Source organism: Orycteropus afer, unplaced genomic scaffold (assembly GCF_000298275.1).
Source record: "Orycteropus afer afer isolate SDZICR_OR568_19922 unplaced genomic scaffold, OryAfe1.0 scaffold00064, whole genome shotgun sequence".
Taxonomy (NCBI): Eukaryota; Metazoa; Chordata; class Mammalia; order Tubulidentata; family Orycteropodidae; genus Orycteropus; species Orycteropus afer.
Window position 1 is genome coordinate 3,111,252 of NW_006921651.1, and position 19,346 is coordinate 3,130,597.

At 51.0% G+C, this 19,346-nt stretch overlaps 1 protein-coding gene across 1 annotated transcript in view; it reads right to left on the bottom strand.

Annotated features, from left to right (window-relative positions):
* The window catches only part of NEURL1 (neuralized E3 ubiquitin protein ligase 1), a 95,110-nt gene that overhangs the window by 17,269 nt on the left and 58,495 nt on the right, over positions 1 to 19,346 (bottom strand). Inside the window, exons 2-3 of the mRNA XM_007939873.2 lie at positions 6,325 to 6,566; positions 5,542 to 5,863 (exon numbers count right to left, since the gene is read on the bottom strand). Of these exons, the coding sequence (XP_007938064.1) occupies positions 5,542 to 5,863; positions 6,325 to 6,566 (564 nt within the window). The remainder of the gene's footprint in view (positions 1 to 5,541; positions 5,864 to 6,324; positions 6,567 to 19,346) is intronic.

The window sequence follows — 19,346 nt, forward strand, 5'->3', positions numbered from 1 at the left end:
CCACAAGGCACCCACTGTCTTTCCACTTCATCCTCTCCACTCCCCTCCCCCACCGCACCTTTCCCAGGATGTTGTGGTTGTTGTTGTGAGCCATCAAGTCAATTCTGACTCCTAGGGACCCTATACAACAGAGCAGAACTGTTCATGGGGTTTGCTAGGCTATAAACTTCACGGGAACAGACCACCAGGTCTCTTCTTCCACAGAGTGGCTGGTGGCTTTCAGCTGACAGTCGAGCACTTAACCATTGCACCACCAGGGCTCCCCTTTGGACTGCTAATTCTCCCCTCCTGTCTGGGCTAACATGTTCCTCCCCAACCGATACATTCTTTGCACTTCCCGTAGTTCCTGGCTTGAAATTCATCTCCTATAGGAAGTCCTCATGGGTTGCTCCCCAGCCACACCCCCAGTTTTACTCTTTAGCCTACACTTAATTGCAGAATTGGATGCAGGCCACCTGGCAGTGGTATATGGAATGGCCCCAGTATAAACACACTTTAAGGAAAAGGGCTGGGTTTCCATGCTCTTGTCTGCCCCGAAGCCCCTGCAGGATGCCTAGGCCCAGGTGGGCACAGAGGGTGCTCAGGAGGTCTTGTAAGTAGAGCCTTGGTTCACCAGACTGCTGGTAGGATCCACAGCTGCTCTTCCTGAGCCAACACTTCTGAGAGGAGCAAGGAGACCTTGAATAACTGGGATAGGAGCTTATCTCTCCAAGTATTAATCACCCCATAAAACTTGCGTTTATTTAGTTGCTGGCGGGTCCTTCTTCCTGGAGGTAGGAAACTGTTATTCTTGGAGCCAGCAGCTAGAACTAGGGCCAGGGTGTCCAACAAAAGTGGATGATCTGCCCAACTACAGCATGTCAGGGGCCATGGAGCCTGGAAGGCCTGAAGTTGGCTTGATGAGGCCAGGGCAAAGGGGGCTGGCATGGGGTACAGCCTTGGAGCTGCCAGTCGGAGAGAAGCATCAGCCCCTGCCTCCCACTGTCTGGGGAGAAGCCCAATCATTCCATGGCCTGACTCTTACCTCTGTGGGCCAGGTACCCCAGGACTCCTCTGGTCTAAGGCAGATAACAGGCCAGGAAGGATTTGGAGGCCATTGGCCAAGGTTCCAGAGAGAAGCAGGAGGGGAGGGGGCAGGTTCCACAGGAAATCCCTAAAGATCAGACGCTGGTTTGGGAGACAATCACTGTAGGAAAGACTGACCTATCCTCGGGGTTTGCAGGACAGAAAGTGTCTTTCCTCAGTAGAGAGAGAACCTTGGAGACAGTAGCTGGGAAGGAAGGTAGGAGAGTGAGAAGAGCTGGGGGAGTCTGAGCTAGACACGGGCAGAGAAAAGGGGACCACCTATCCCTCCCACCACAGAGGGGGAAGAGAGCGGGAGCAGGATGGAGAGAGAGGCCCAGAGAGACACGGCAGACAATGGAGGGAGGAGGGAGACAACTGAGGAAAGATTCAAAGTAGGGAAGAGAGGAAACGGGAGAGAAAAGGAAGTTGACACCAAGATAAGGCAGCTGATAGGATCCCTGAGGGCAGGGGCCTGGGAAGGAGTGTTTAGTGCACCAAGCCCACCTCAGAAGATATCTTGGATGAACCTCTATTTACAAAAATATATTTTTAAAAAACCCTCTATTTAAATATATATGTGTGTGTGTATGTGTGTGTGTATCACCTCTATTTACCCAACAAAATCAATTTAGGACAACAAAATGAGGAGATATTTTAATCTACTAATTGAATTTAGGGGCCATCTTCAGTGTCTGAAAATGCCCAGGGATTATGGTGATTTACAGCTGGGACAGGAATCAACTGCAGCCTTGGCTTTATAGGGTGTCCAAAGAGAAGCCTGCTGGGAAATCCAAATGCAACTGAAAATACTGTAGGGAAATCCTTTTATAGTCACAAAAGTGGGGAATAGGGCCAGGTCAGGTCAAGCCGCCTGGGCTCTGGCCCCAGGGTGGGGGCTGTTCAAGTTACTCTCCAGGCCCCTGAGGGTTGCAAGCTGCTTCTTACCTGGAATGTTCTCCTTCATTCCCACCAACCCAGACCTTCCTAGAACTTGTAAACTCAGTGCAAGCCCCTTCTTCCAAGAAGCCCTCCTGGATTATATCTACCCTGCACCTCCTCTGGTCTCCTACCTCCTTTAATGCCTAAACCCGCTGGGATGTAAAGGGAAAGGCAGTACTTTTGGCATTTAGAAAACCCAGTCCAAATCCCTGTTCTGTCACAGATCTACACGGGCAAGCCAGATCTACCATGGGCCTCAGTTTTCTCCCTGCCAAATGGGGATAAAAATCACTCCCTCTGGGGCAGCTGGTGGAGGGTTAAATGAGATAAGTGGATGGAAAGCATCCCTGGCACATGGCAGGGATCCCATGAGGACAGCCTGTTAGTGATCTACCGTCTTCTCTTGGGTGGTGCCCTGATCACGTCTTGAGTGTTTGCTTTGTGTCTCTGGTTTCCCAGTGAGCCTGAGGCTGTCTATGGGTAGGGCTGGGTCTACCTCCATTCCCTACCCACACCTTCCCTCATGCAACAGGTCATCTATCCATCCCATCACTCTCCACCACCCACCCCACAAATATCACTCAGGGCCCTCCACATGCCAGGCCCGAGATGCCATTCTGGGAGAGGAACCCAGGCTGGGTAAGACATACATCCCTCCCTTAAAACCCTCACCATCTTGAGGGACAAACAGACACCCAGATGGAGCAAGGCACAGCTGATGCCTCAGTGCTGAGCGAGCGCAGATGCCATGTGGTGGCTGCTGAGGAAGGAAAGAACAGAATGCCTGAGGAGGCTTCAGGGAGGAGGTGGCTTTTGAGCTGGGCTTTAAAGCCAGAGTGGGATTTTGAACCTTGGGGACTGTGACGAAGGGCATTCCTGGCTTAGGAAGAGCAAGAAAGTTGCCCTCATCTTCAAACCACCCTGGGCTGAGCCCTGGGTCAAGTCATAGTATTCATGACCACCTTACAGATGAAAAGACTAAGCCTGAGAGAAAAGTGTCCATGGAGCTCAAACTCAAGTCTTAGGATCCCAAGTGCCTTGAAATGTCAGGCCTTGAGGATATTTGAGCAGTAGCAAGAGATTCACTTAATTTGAGGTCACACATTGCCCTCTCCAGGATGGTGGGGGTGGCTGACAGCCATTGATTATCTACTGTGCAGTCAACTGCTTCCCATGACCTTTCACAAGACCCCTGAGAATAGTTCTTATTGCCCCACTTTACAGATGAAGGGACTGAAGTCCCAAGCTTGTACAGGGTGAGGCCAGGATCCGACCTGGGTCTGTCTGTCTGCTTGACTCTACAGCCTAGACACATAACCCTTTATGCCTCTGGCAGGTAGAGGCCCTATAGGGTGCACCCATTTCATGGAAGGAATGGAAAGCAGATCATCTCTTTAGCCTGAGTGTCCCTCCTCGGGAGCTAAGACCTGGCAACAGCCTGGTTTGGAGCTTTTAGTGAATGTCAAGACACTTTTATTGAGTTGGAAAACACACAGTCCCTAAACTATTAGTTAATAGAAACAGCCTGCTGATGTTTGGAACCCAACAGAGAGTCTCTGACAAATATTCCAATCTTTGTTTTTACTTTCATAGTACTTTTACTCAGATGAAGGTGCTCTGAAAAGAAGAGAGAGCTTCACTGTTTCCAGGCTCTAAAGTCAGAAGAGGAAAAGAATTTTCCAGCCACCTCCATGGCAGGGAAAGGGGGCAGGGATGGGAGATGGGGGGAACAAGTTCTGGTTGAGCATCTACTTGGTATCCAGGACCATGCTGGGCACTTTACTCACAGCCTCTTTAATTGCATTTAATCTTCCCATCAACCCATTTTACAGACGAAGAAGCTGATACTCATGCAGGCTCTGCACAGAGACAAGCCAATTTACCAATGGGTTGATTTACACCCAGTTAATGTGTGCATACATATACTCACACATGCACACACACTCACTCACATGCACACACACTCATTCACATGCACAAGTGTAGCAAAGTGGAAGAATCCTGGACTGGCAGTCAGGGGACTGGGGTTCTAACACCAACACAGCCACCAACTCACTGTGTGACCCCAGGAAGTCAGGGCCTCGCCAAGGCCCGTTCTGGCCCTGGCATTTTAGGGTCCCGTGCACGCCGTCTTCCTTCGGCCTTCCCCTCCCTGCACCGAGTTAGGAAGTCTGGTTCCTCTGGAGGTCAGGTTGCCTTCTAACCTCCTCACCCCCTACAGGAGGGCCTTCTCACTTCCCTGAAACAGCCACATGCTGGGGTCTCAGGAGATGCTGGAAGGGTCTTAGCCCCTCCCCCTCAGTGCTTTCTGCCCTCTTCCCATTCCTTGCACCCAACATCCCTACAAAAAGCACTAGGGTGGGATGCGATCCTCAGCCTATATGACTGTGAGACCAGAAGAACTAGATGGTGCCCGGCTACCGCCGTCAGCCACTCGGAGGGGGATCTATGTAGGAGATCCTAGATAGAGCGGGAGAACAATGTGGAACAAAACTCAAAATCATTTGGGGAAAAAAAAGGTGGGGGGTGGACCAGGTTTGCTGGTCTGATAGAGCCTGGTGGAACCACTGAGACTATGGCCCCTACCTGCCCTTCAGGTCTGGAATTGAACCCACACCTGTCTTTCAGCCAAATAAAAGACAGTCATAAGAGTTGAACATGTACCTGAGGTAGATACACTCCTTGGAGAGAACAATCATGGGCGAAAGAGGGGTTGTGTATGCACAGGGAGACAGCTCAGGGGGCAGGAGTGCATGGAGGGATGGACACAGAGAAGAGGTAACTATTGGGAAGAGGTAGTTGGGGAGCTGTTGCATTGTGGTAAATTGTAGTCAATGTCATGAGACATGAACTGCTGTATGGAAAGTGAATTTGCTCTGTAAATTTTCACCCAAATCACAATAAAAATAATAATAATAATAAAGAAAAGCACTAGGGTGGGGGTTGGAGCACAGCCTTCTGGGAGGCTGCAAAGCCTAAGAGTTAAGAGTTGGTTTTAGAGTCGGACAGACTCAGCTCTGAGTGACAGCTCTACCCCTTACCTGCTGTGTCTCCTGGGCAGCAACTCAACCTCCCTGAGCTTCAGTTTCCACCGCATGGGCCCAATAATGGAATATGCCTCCCGGGGTTGCTATGAAAATGGGCACTAATGAAGTGCCTGGTACATAATAAGTGTCTTATAAATTATGGTTACCATGATAAATATTCATTACTTCCAGGGGATGAGGGTCCTCAAGGCTGCCCATTATGATTGTGAAGGTTGGGCACTGCTCAAGGGCATAACCTAAGAGGGTAAAGGGGCCAGACATCTTGTTAGGCTCCCTGTGTCAGAGCTGTGGACCTGGAGGAAGGGTACACTTTGAGATCTGACATTCACACAAAGGCTCCTGGAGCTGCCTCTGTGCTTACTTGGCCCTGGGGCTGCTACCAGTTGGTGAGGGGCCCCCACACCTGATGGGACTAAGCAGTGTCAGACCACAGCACCTGGAAGCTGAGTGGTGTGCTGTGAACCTAAGGGGCCAGAGGAGTAATACTCACCAAGCAGCTGGACACCCCGCGTGAGGCCGTAGACATCCACCAGGGCCCAGAGTGGGTCAGCTGTGCGGACCCCATTGAAGAAGAGCATGGCGGCAGAGTCGTTGATGCGGTAGAAGACACGGCCCTTTTTGTCCACCCAGAAGGCGATGATGTTGCCCTCGTTGGCAAACTCCTCAGGCAGTGCCTTGGCCCAGAAGCCACTCTGGGATACCAGGTCGGGGCAGGCGTACTTGGGCAGCGAGTCCGGGTGGATGTGGGACGGGTCCTTGCTCGTGAAGCCCAACCGCAGGGCCCCACTCCAGCAGCACTGCTTCTTGATGATCTGGGTGGACAGAGAGGGCAGCTCAGACAGCCCCTGGCCCAGCCTGGCCTCTGCACCCCCATCAGTCAGACCAAGGGACAGAGGGCGGCTCAGACAGCCCCCTGCCCAGCCTCTGCACCCCCATCAGTCAGACCAGGGGAAGGGAGTAGCTCTTCACAGACCACCCTGAGGCAGACTCCCAGCTCACCCACTAGGGACCCCCCAAGTATGGTAGGAGCTAGTGGCTCCCATGGCCACTCTACTCCCCAGTTCCTTCTTGGTCACACAGGGAAGGTTGAGAAAGAAGAAAAGGGTAAGTATTGTGGAAGGGAAAGCAGAGAATGAGAGAGGAGCACAAGTGGCAGGAGAGAAGAAAGAAGAGAGGCAGAACACAGTAATGGCAGTGACAGAAGGCAGTGATGAGGGAGACGGCTCAGAAGCCCAGGGGAAAGCAGTGATGGACGGCATGGGGGAGGTCCCACCTTCAGCCTGACTTGCTCGTAGATGAGGACTGGGCGGTTACTGAAGGTGATGGCATTGCAGAAGCTGGCCTGCCTCTTGACGGCCTTGTGGCTGAGGTCCATGAGGATCTGGGAGCCCTTGGTGTGTGGGTGGAAGAGCAGTGGTGTGGTTGGGAGCCCTCCGCCAGACAGCGCCGGCAGGCACTGCTTCTGCTTGTGGTGGCATCGGTGGGAGGTGACAGGGAAGGGGCCGCTGATGGAGTCTGCAAAGGAACAAGCCACAGTGTCAGAGAACTTGACGTGTCTAAGAGCTAGGACAGGGTCCCTGGGGAGGGGCAGAGGACAGAGGGCAAAGGCATAAAAAGAAGTTGCCCCACTGCCCAGTATTACACTAGCATTGCCACCCATCACCACTGCCACCTTTTACCACCATTCTTCTCCTGTTACCATATAGTGCTATTTCCCACTTGACTATCTACCATCATTTATTAAACACTACTATCTACCATTATCTGCATCTATCACCTCCCAGCACCTTCATTTACCATCATCCTTCACCCACCACCTCCCACCACAACCATCTACCTTCATCCTTTACCCACCACCTCCCACCACCATTCACTGTCACTCACTACCACCATCATTTATTTATTCACTTATTTTATTCAATAAATATCCATTATATATCTGTTAATTACCAGGCCCTGGCCTAGGCACTAGAAATACAGGTATGAAACATACACGGATCCTGTTCTCAAGATGCCAACAGTCCAGGAAGAGAGAAAAGGCATGGACAAAGTCACACTACAAAAAGGCTAAAACCAAACCAAACTCACTGCCACTGAACCTATTCCAACTCATGTTGTTGTTGTTATGTGTCATCAAGTCGAACCCAACTCGTAGTGACCCCTCCTTGGGTTTCTGAGGTGGTATCACTATGGAAGTAGATTGCCCAACCTTCCTTCCAAGGAGTGGCTGGTGGGTTTGAACCGCCAGCCTTCTGGTTAGCAGTCAAGTGCCTTAGGCACTATGCTACCAGAGCTCCTTCCAACTCATAGCAACCCCCATACGGTTTCTGAGGCTGTAATTCCTTATAGAAGCAGACTGCCTCATTTTTCTCCCAGAGAGTGGCTGGTGGGTTCAAAATACTGGTTCTAGCAGCCAAATGCCTTAACCACTTCACCACCAGAGCTCCTTCACAAAAAGCCAGCAGTGATTTAATGGAAACAGAACAACCACAAAGAAAATAAGAATTGTTCACACTTTGTCCAAAACATAACCAAAGTTGCTGAACAACGTGAATAGAAATTGTTGAATGAGAACTTCAACTGCTGTGTAAACCTTAACTGAAAACACAATAAAAAATGATTTCCAAAAAAAAAGGCAGACAGTGTTAAGTGCCAAAGGGACTGCAGTCAGGTCACTTCTCCGAAAGGTTCCTGGAGGAGAAGGAGGCACTGGAGTTGGACTGACAAGGCTCACTGGGTTCACTGTAGTAGACACATGACTTTGGGGCTGCCATTCCATACCAGGAAGGGGAGGGGGCAGTTTCTGAAGCATCAGACCATCAGCACCACACCCTCCCTCCTCCATCCGAGGCTTCCTTCCTGCTGTACCCTGGCCGTGTCTGCACCGTCTTGGACACAGGTGGACTGCACGTCACCCAGACTTCCTACCTGGAAACTACCAGATTCATCTCAATACTCCTGGTTGAGAGACATGGTGCTTTCCCTGCAGACAGCTCTACCAGTTGCTGTAGAGTCAGTTCTGACTTATGGCGATCCCGTGTGGGTCAGAGTAGCACTATGCTCCATAGGGTTTTCAATGGCTGATTTTTCGGCAGTAGATCACCAGGCATTTCTTTCAAGGCACCTCTGGGACTTAAACCTGTAACCTTTGCATTAGCAGCTGAGTGCATTAACAATTTGCACCACCCACAGACCCCCAGACAGCTCTATCACATCCCAAAATGGACAGAGTCTGAGTCTCAGTTCAGGAGAAGGCACTTTACTAATGCACGCAGTTGGCATCCAGGAGCCAGAGCAGGGAGAGAAAAGAAGACTAGACTAGGTGCTGGTGGCTTGCATCTGACACTAACTGGCTGTGTGACCTTGGGGATGTCACTTCTCTCTGGCACAATGGATAGCCTCTACCTTGTCACTCTTATGGCGTATGAACAGAACTGGCAGCATTAACATACAGTCTCAAGAGCTGAGGGCCAGATGGGGACGTATGTACTTCTTCCCCAAAATCTGTGTCCTGTCTACCAGGAAGGAAAGCCCCCAGCCCATCCTGTCACCTGGAGGGAAAAGAGACGTGGAGGATGGAGAAGATGGGGGTGGGGAGGTGAGGGGTAGATAACCACAAAATGTAACAGATACCTCTGGCATGTTTCAAATTTGGTCCCTGTGAAGCAAGCATCTAACAAAGCAGAGAGTTTGGTCAGTTGGGCCCAGAGGCTTTCCACTCCCTAAGGGGTGGGAGTTTCCCGGAAGGAGACTACAGATGGAGGGAGGACAGAGGGAAGGATCCTGGGAGTCTCCAAGCCCAGACCCCTGTCCATGCTGTGTTTGCACTGGTTTGCCTCACTGTTTCCTTGTTTCCTCCTTCCCAGAAGGGCCCCAGACAGTCTCCACAGCCCAGGGCCAGCAGGACATCTTTCCGTGGGCCCCCAGACCTGTCTGGAGCAGCTTCCGGTGGATCAGGCCCACTGGGTGGGTAGGTGGGTGTGGCACGAGGAGGAGCTAGTCTTGGTCTCACAAAGGAGACAAGGCTGGAACCGCTGAACACTGCTCGGAGGCTCCGGAGCGTCTTCGTCCTGTGTGGACTGGTATTGCTCAGCGGAAACCCAGACAGTTTGGGAAGGCTACCCGGAAGAAGCCGATTTGGGGCACAGGGCAGAGGATGGAACTGGCTATGGGAGCCATGCCTAGAAAAGGTGGCCATTGGAGTCAGGCCAATTTCAGACACGGTGGACTGGATTTGCAAAAAATACCTCCTGGGGAAAAGTAACATCACACATTTAGAGGTACATAAACCAAAAAACACCAAACGCACTGCTGTCTAGTCGCATCCGACTGATAGCAACCCCTCCTTGAGTTTCCGAGGCGGTGTCACTACGGGAGGAGATTGCCCAACTTTCCTTCCAAGGACTGGCTGGTGGGTTTGAACCGCCAGCCTTCTGGTTAGCAGTCAAATGCCTTAGGCACTAGGCTACCAGAGCTCCTCTTAGAGGTACATACATAAGTAGAAATGAAAGCATAAAGGAAAAAGATACCTGCTGGGCAAATGGATGAGAAATGGTGGTACATCTATACACAGCAGTAAGAGAGGATGAATTAGTGATACGCACAGCAAAGTGGAGGAATTTCAAAGTGATTGTGCTGAGTGAAAGAAGCCAGGGGAATTTAAAAAAAAAAAAAAAGAGTAACAACCCACACACCAATGGTTCCCTTCAAAACCCTTTCCTCTCCTTCCTCTCCTGTCCCAATTTTATCAAATTCTACAAAATGCAAACTAAGCTATAGTGATAAAAAGCAGGTTGGTGGTTGCCTGGAGATGGTGTGAGGAGAGGGAGAGATTACAAAGGGACATGAGGGAATGTTCGGGGTTGATGGATCCATTCATTATTTCACTTGTGGTGGAGGCTTCATGGGTGTATGCATATGTCAAAACTCATCAAACTGTACTTTAAATATGTGTAGTTTGTTGTTGTTTGCCGTCGAGTCGGCCCCAACTCATAGTGACCCCTCCTTGGGTTGCCCAGGCAGTATCACTACGGAAGTAGATTGCCCAACCTTCCTTCCAAGGAGTGGCTGGTGGGTTTGAACCGCCAGCCTTCTGATTAGCAGTCAAGTGCCTTAGTCACTATGCTACCAGAGCTCCTACCTCAACAAGGCAGATTTTTAAAAACCTCCCAGCCCCAGAAGCTGATTATAGCCTCTCCTCTAGGGTACCTCTTCCCCAGGACCCACCCAGAATCCAAGGAACAACTACAGGGCCTCAGCTCCCTTCAAAGAGCTTCCTCTTCTTCCCAGCCCATCCTTGCTGGGATACTGGGGCCATTAGCAAAGATCCAGGAAACAATGCCTCTGGGCCAATATGGCGGAGGAGAAACTCAGAAGCCAGAGAACCAAAGCTCACTGTCATCGTTTCTGATGACTCATAGTGACTCATTTTGGGTTTGTGAGGCGGTAATTCTTTACAGAAGTGGATTGCCCAGTCTTCCTTCCATAGAGTGGCTGGTGGGTTTGAACTGCCAACCTTCTGGTTAGCAGTCAAATGCCTTAGACACTACACCACCAGAGCTCCATAAAGACCAGAGACCTAGGCCCATTTCCCTGGCTAATCCCTGAGCCCAACCCTTCCCAAGAGTGCAGACCCAAACCAAACTCACTCCCATCGAGTCGTTTCTGACTCATCAAAAAAATAAAACCAAATTTACTGCTGTTGAGTCGACTTGACTCATAGCGACCCCTCCTTGGGTTTCCGAGGCGGTATCTCTACAGAAGTTAGATTGCCCAACCTTCCTTCCGAGGAGTGGCTGGTGGGTTTGAACCGTCAGCCTTCTGGTTAGCAGTCAAGTGCCTTAGGCACTACGGTACCAGAGCTCCCATTCTTAGCAGCAACTAAATAAATAAATAATACATAGTCATTACTTATGACATGTAAAAAAGAAAGTTCATCCACCCGAAAGCACCTCGTAACACACTGAGAGACATGTGGCATTCTCTTCTATCCCACTGCCTCCATAGGACACATGTGTATGCCACCAAAACACAAGCATAAAAACATATTCTCAGCCCTCACACATTGCTGGTGGGATGCAAAACAGTGCAGCCAACGTGGGCAATCGTTTGGCAGTTTCCTATAAACACCTACCATAGGACCCAGCAATCCTACTCCTGGAAAAATGGAAACAGATACCCACACTAGGACCTGCATGCAAATGTATAGCAGCTTTATTCATAATAGCCCAAACCTGGAAACAAGTCAGGTGTCCTTTAAGTGGGTAATGGATAACAAAACATGCTACATCCACCCAAGGAAATACTGTTGTTGTTCGGTGCTGTCAAGTCGGTTCCACCTCACAGCAAACTCATGTACAACAGAACTAAAGGCTGCCCGGTCCTGCTGCAAAAGTGTTAAAAAGTTAAAAAAGCAAGGATGTCACTTTGAGGACTAAGGTGCACCTGACCCAAGTCATAGTATTTTTCACTCTCCTCATGTGTAAGTGAAAACTGGAAAATGAATAAGGAAGACAGAAGAAGCACCGATGCATTTGAATGATGGTGTTGGCAAAGAAGACCGAATATACCATGGCTGCCAGGAGAATGACCACATTTGTCTTGGAAGAAGCACAGGCAAATGCTCCTTGGAGATGAGACAGAGAGACTTCGTCTCACACACTTCGGACATGTTCTCAGGAGGGACCAGTCCTCCCTGGAGAAGGACAGCATTCTTGGTAAAGTAGAGGGTCCGTGAAAAACACGGAGAGCCTCATGAGATGGAGTGACACAATGGCTGCAACGGTGAGCTCAAACGTCGCAATGATTGTGAGAATGAAATACTGCGCCAGGAAAAAGAAATACAACCACTGACACACAGCAACACGAATGACCCCCAAACGCATTCTACTAAGCAAAAGAGGTCAGAGTCGAAAGACTACGTTGTATGAGTCCATTTGTATGACAGTCTGGGAAAGACAAAACTTCAGAGACAGAAAGATCAGCGGTTGCCAGGGGCTTGGAGGAGGGGAGAAATCTGACTACAAAAAGGCAAAAAGGAACTTCTCACGGTGATGGAAGTCTTCTGTAACTTGACTGTGTGGTGGTTACATAACTTAGGTTATTGCTGTCAGCGGCCATCGGCCCTCAACTCAGTGTCGGATTATCCAATGAGCAAGGTAAGCACGGGCTTACTTGTGCTTACTCACTAATCCATAGTGAATAATTTCTCATTTTTTCACCACATCAAAGGTTCTGCTTCTAGGTGTGGCTGGCATCTGTCTCTCTCCCAGCCTCACAGTACCTTCCTACAGAATCAAACTTGTTTTTCAAATTTACAATCCCTGACAGGGAGGGAGTTATCAGTCCTCTGTCCCAACTCACCACAACCTCACCCACAGTGGGACAAAATGCTGCCTGGTCACCTTGATTGATAGGGATGGGACCGTTGTGATCCACAGGGTTATCGTTGGCTGGGTTTTGGGAAGTAAACTGCCAGGCCTTCTTTCTAGTCTGTCTTAGTCTGGAAATCCCACTGAAGCCTGTCAGCATCAGAGCAACACAGACACCTCAGTGGCAGATGGAGCGTGGCTGTGCAGGGAAGTCGAGAGCTCTACCACTGACACACAGCATCTGATGGTACAAGTACAAGATGGCAGACTTAACGGAGAGGAAAGTGTGGAGGAGGGGCTGGGCATCCAGGCTGGGGGAGCAGCCAGAGTAAAGTGCCTTGAGATGCTGGATCTACGGTTTGCATAACTGACCCTTTAGTGGCAAATGGGGCCTATGCCACCTGGCTCCGCGCAGAGCTCCCAGGAAGGGCCCCCACTTAGTGACAGCTTTACAAGCTACTTGGGAGCCACAGTGGAGGCCCGCCCTCCATGGAGGCTGCTGCTGACACAATGGAAATTCCCCTCCACAGCCCCATCCCTGCTCTGGGCATTGATGAGCGGCCAGACACAAGCCTGGCCGGCCCTCAGGGTGACCCTCAGCCAGCTCCAGATCACATTCCTGCTTCTCGGCGGGGTCCCAGAGGAGACGCCTGAACACCAGCTGCCTCCGGAGTGACCTCCTCACTGCCACCACTAAGAAGCTCTGCCCCAGAACCATCCCAGCAGAGTCCCAGGGTGGGCTCAGCTGAGCTGCCAAGGACGGACAGGGACCGACCTCCTTGTGGCTTAATGAGCAGTGTCTTACGCCCCCAACGCACCTGAGACACACCCTCAGAAGTTAAGCTACACGCCAAGGTCACCTAGTCTAAGTGAAAAGCCCAGATCTGAACCCAGGCCTGGTGGCTTCCAACTCACCACCTAGTTTGCCAGACGTTCAAATCCTGGTCCTGTCATTAACTGTGAGACCTCTTTGTTGTTGTTGTTATGTGCCGTCGAGTCAGCCCTGACTCATAGCGACCCCTCCTTGGGTTTCCGAGGCAGTATCACTACAGAAGTAGGATTGCCCAACCTTCCTTCCTCATTTTCCACATCTAAGGAAACCCTTTAAGAGTTTCTTGCAAACAGGGCATCTAAAGCTCAGTAAGTGGTAGTGGTAATTATTACTGCTCTTGGTATCACTTGCTGCTTTCCTATCTCCAGGTCTTTGCTCAAGCTACTCCCCCTGTCCCTCGTATCTTCTTCTCTCCCTGTCCTACCTCTACTTCTCCTCTCCAAATCCCACCCATCTTTCAAGGCCCAGTCGAACCCCATTGTGCTCAGAAAGCCTTCTTGGGGCTCCTCAGCCCTCTAGGTCTCCTTGTTCTGACCCAAGGTCCTGAATACCAGGGCTGACCTCATCACTGCATCTCCTGCGAGGGAGGCTTGTCTCACTGGACAGTGGGGCGGGGCAAAGAGCAGGAGGCCTGGAGGCAGGAGGCCCTGTTTTCAAGCCCCAGCCATGCCACAGACTTGCTGTGTGACCCTGGACAAATTCCTTTGCCTCTCTGGATCTTGTTAGTTGGGAATAATTGTAGCTGCCCTGCCCATCTCCCAGGGCTGTAGTGAGGACCAGTGAGTTCAGAGACTTTTGTAAGAATCACTTGTAATTTGTAAGAAGTTTGCAAACTGTAACCCCTGATTCCAATATAAGGCTTATTTGTTTTTATTAATGAAAGCAATGTAGCTCTGGTGGCGTAGTGCCTAAGGCATTTGACTGCTAACCAGAAGGCTGGCGGTTCAAACATACCAGCCACTCCTGGGAAGGAAGATTGGGCAATCTACTTCCGTAGAGACCACCTCAGAAACTCAAGGAGGGGTCGCTATGAGTTGGATCTGACTCGAAGGCAGTGAATTTGTTGTTTTTGATTTTTTTTTTTTTAAATGAAAGCAACACCACCACCATCATAGGAAATGATAAGCTCATCTAGTCAGTCCAGGAGGAGGCTGGACACTTCTGTTTTATCTGAGGCCGAAGGCCCTTATCCCGGATTACCAGGGTGGTCTCCTCTCCCTTGGATATGAGTTGAATCCAGCAACTATCTTCTAATGCATAGAATACAGCAGATGAAATGGGATGGCACTTCCAAGACTGGGTTATGAAAAAGGCTTCTGACATGATCCCTCTATCTGTTACTCCCTCTCAGTTTGCTCCTTCTGGGAGAGGCCAGGTGACGTGTTGTGAGGCAGCCCCATGAAGAAGCCCATGTGGAGAGGGACCAAGGGCTGCCATTAACCACACGAGTAAGCTTGGATATTAATTCCTGCCAGTCAAGCCTTCAGACGAGACCATAACCCCAGCCAAGAACTTGCTTGCAACTTCATGAGAGACACAGAGCCAGAGGCACCAAGCTCAGCTGGATTCCTATGAGATGGTATAAGTTTGTTGTTTAAGTCATTAAATATTGGGTAATGTATTATGCAGCAATAGATAACTAATCCAGCATCAACAGCCCCACTTCACGGATTAGGAAACAAAGACTCTTGGAGGTCAATGATTCACCCAAGGTCATATAGTGATAAGCAGCAGATCTGGGCTTAAATGGATCGCTGTAACCCTTCCCAACAGGCTCCGGCCAGCTGGCCAGCATGCTCAGCCCCATCTCTCATACACAACCTTCCACTCCATCCAGGTCAGTTTTTTTTTGGGGGGGGGGAGCCTCTGTAGCCCCCACACATATCCCTTTGTTATTTTTTGTCCTGGGCTTAGGGGCCATGTTAGTACCCTGCCATCTCCCCCAGAGTGCCTAGCTATGCATACAGCAGCTCCTGGGATGAATTTGTGATGGACACTGAGGAGAGTGAGGGAGGGTGGCAGGGGTGAGGAGGCTGGGCATCTTCTGAGCCAAATTAACCTCCAACCCAGCCTCCCGCTCTCATTCATGCTGCAGCACCCCAATCTCTGACATTTTTCACAGCCAGATGTGCACAGAGCTGTGCCTCCCAACACCCTTTCTGCTGTGAGAAGAACCTGTTCCTCCTCCTCCCTTCCCCCTGCCCCACTCCAAGATTCCAGAAGGGGATTCCAGATATAACTATTCAGGGGTCAGCTCCTGTCCCTTTCCTCCCACATCTTCCCCAAAGCCCCTCAGGCCTGGGAACAAGGGGAAGCCCAGCCCAGGCTCAGGCACAAAGAGACACACCACACAGACCTTCACTCTAGTTCCCCTGACATAAATCCATGCTCACACATGGGTACATGCGTGCACACGCCCAGATGGTAGGGGTGCCTAATGGAAGACACAAGCAACTGGGAACATTCAGCTCTGGGGACCCAGCCAGGGCTGGGGGGCACAGAGTGTGGAATCAGGGTCCTTAGAGGCAACCGGTGCGTGAACATGTGCACAGATGCCGACACACACATGCCTGGAGGCGCGGCCATGGAAACTTCCAGAAAAGACACCCCCCCCCCATTTACAGGGCACTCACTATGCACCAGGTGCACTTCCCTTTATGCCCAATGGCTCACTTAGTCCTTCCTTCCTATAAGCCTATGAGGGAAATCTTACCATCCTCAATTTACAGAAGTGGACAGTGAGACTCAGAGAGATGTAGGAACTGACCCAAAGTCACACAGGCAGTTAGAACGTAACAGGATTCAAACTCCCACCAAGAATACCAACCTCCCCTTCCCTTTGCTCTCTAAGCCTTGCCTGGCCTCAGTGCCCAGCTCAGGCCTCAAGTGATGGCTCCATCCCACCTGCCCCCACAGCCCACTCTCAGCCCCAACTGCCACATGGTCCCACACACACTCTTCTCTCTTAGCCATTCATCAAGTTCATCGAGTACCTACTGCGTGCCCATGCGTGCCAGGCATGGCCTGAGTTAGAGGACACAGAGATGAATCAAATTGACCCACCCACCCAGAACCCACAGGCGCACGTGTCGTGTGGGTGTATATACGCCGCCCACAGACACATCTCCCAGCCTCTGGAGAGCATCTTGGCCTAAGCCTCCAGAGCCGTTGCCAGGAGATAGGCAGCTCCCTTGGGGCTAATTCTGGGTCCCAGGAGGCTATTTGATGCCTCCACCTCTGCCGTCTGTCTGAGAATTAAGGAACCCAGAAGCAGAAGCAGGGAGTTGGCCTCAACGGAACAAGGCCTGGCTTCCCCTCTGAGCTGCAGCTCAGCCAGCTGTTCCCCTTCTGGGCCACTGCACCCCGCTTTGTGAAAGGAGAGAGTAGAACCACTGTCTCAAGTCTTTGCACCAGAACATCCTCCAGTTCTTGAGTTTGTTCTGTCCAGAGACCAACCAGAGGTGGTCTTGTCCAGTACACACGTGTGTGCCATCCACTCACAACTCCTGTGCAATGGGGGCCATCCTAACCCTGGAGGGAGCATGGAGGGATGCAGAGGGGAGGAGGAGTTACAGTGGGAGGGCTCCTAATGCACTCCCCCAATCCGCCACCCCTCACCTCAACCGCCACCCTGCCCAGAAGACTAGGAACAGCTCTGGAAATCTGCCGGATGAAAAAGACCAAGCATGTAACTGCTGAAACCATTTTCCAAATGGGAATTAATTTCTCCCTTCACTTCCCTGCCAGGCTGGCCCCAGAGGAGCCCAGCTCACCACCAGCCCCACCCTACATTCACACATACACACCACAGACACACACACTGACACAGAAACACAGGCAGCAACAAAGTAACAAGGACATGTCAAGCATGTTGTTGTTGTTGTGTGCCGTCGAGTCGGCCCCGACTCATAGCGACCCCTCCTTGGGTTTCCGAGGCAGTATCACTACGGAAGTAGGATTGCCCAACCTTCCTTCCGAGGAGTGGCTGGTGGGTTTGAACCGCCAGCCTTCTGGTTAGCAGTCAAGTGCTTTAGCCACTATGCTACCAGGAGGGTCTCAAATGTGGCTGCTCCACATGGAAACACAGACAAACAACACAGTCCCGTAGATGCAGACAGATACAAACCACACAGGTACACACACACAGATACCCAAAACATAGGCACAGCCATTACACCACAGAGACATAGATAGCCAATACATGTACACAAACACATATTAAATCACTAAATATACCCGCAAATGGAGTCCTAGGTCAGCCATGGTCTCCTCCCCCTCACTCTCACTTGAACTCAGCAATCCAAAGACCCCCAAGGTCCCTAGGAAAGAGCAAAGCTACCTGCCATTTCACCCCACTCACTACTACAAGGAGGAAACCAGATCAGCCAATGTGCACTGACCATATGGGCACAAGCATGAGTGGACGTGGGTGTGTACATGTGGATGTACATGCAAGGGTTCAGGCTATGGGACTATGTGGACATAGGTAACCATCTCTCCACACTCTCAACTCCCACTTCCTGTTGATGGTGGACTCAGGCAGAACCCAAGGCAGTTTAATAGAGACTAGGCTCTAATGGATAGTGCCTAAGGCGTTTGACTGCTAACCAGAAGCTTGGCAGTTCAAACCCACCAGCCACGCTGCTCCATGGAAGGAAGGGCAATCTACGGAAAATGGGGCAATCTACTTCAGACTGGGGTCTGACTATGAATCAGAATAGACTTGATGACAGTGATTTTTTTTTTTTTTTTTTTTTTTTTGAGTCTGTGGAGGGTGGTTCTGACAAGGGCATAGGGGCCAAGGCTGATAGCACATTTGATTATTCACCAATAGCTACCTAGCCTGGAGGTCCAATTCCCAGGGTTCTCAGTGCACCACCAGCTACCCTCCGATTCCCAGGGGCAAGAGGGAGGGAAGAGGACCCCACCCTGGCCTCGGAATGCCTTTCTAGGCCTTCTTGATTTTCCCCTGTGAATTCCTCTTCTCATTCAATCCTCACGACAGTTCTATGATGAGGGTACTAGTTTGACCCCATCAGCAGATGAAAAAACTGAGGCTCAGGAAAACACCTGCCTTTATTACCCAGCAAAGAAAATGGCAGCGTCAGGGTCTGAACACACACCTGTCTGCCCAAAGCATGAGCTCGTGATGGCCAAATGCCAGTGGTCCCGGGGTCCTCAGGCCCTATGAAGCTCAGGCCCCGAGGCAGCCAGTGGGCAGCTTGCTGTGGCCTTTCTGTCCCTCCCAGGCCACAGGCTTGTCCAAGCCTGACTCCAGTGGAAAATGCCAGTCTGCTCCAGACCCTCTGGCAACAGGGCCTGCTGGGGCCAATGAGCCCTGAGAAGCGCTCCCGCCCCAACAGACAAGCAGGGCCAGGCTCAGGTCAGCACGGCTCGAGTCTCAGGCCAAGTCCCCGGTCACTGGCACTGCCCCTGCACTGGTTCCGGATTATGTGTCTTCCAGGGCCTTCCATCTGTCACTTAGCCCTCCAGGCCCAGGACGAAATTCATTTCCTTTTTAGAGAGCCAATGGTTTGCTTTCCTCATGTCTCCTTCTCTGCCAATCTCATTTTTTAATTGGAAATTACTCTCTCAAAGTCCAGAGCCTAGAAGGGAGAAGCCACCTGCCCACCACAGCCACAGCTTCCCATCCATTCCTCCACCACTCTCCTTTCTTCTAGGGCTTCTCCCAGGCTCCTGTGCCCACTAGACTTTGCAGATGGAGGTGTCCCCATCTTCTAATACCTGGGACCAAGGAGGGAGGAGGGGATTTGGGAGAGTGCAGCAGAGACTCCCCAAGGTCAGCCCCTGCTGTCTGGCACCAGCCAGTTTGTAAAGGAACTCAGGTCCTGGGGCCCAGTGATGACAAAACAAATTCCCAGGAAGGCTTCCCTCTTCTGCATTTGGTACCACAACATCGGCCACGTTGATCCCAAAACATGCAACACACGTGTATGATGAGGTGGGACCCAGCAACAGCTAGACAAGTCCATGAAGAGCAAGGTCCTTGAAGAACACCACTGTCGCCCATCCCCTCCCTGTGCTGCGGCTCTCCAAGTTCAGACTCTCCCTCCTCTCCTTCTGGATAGCGAA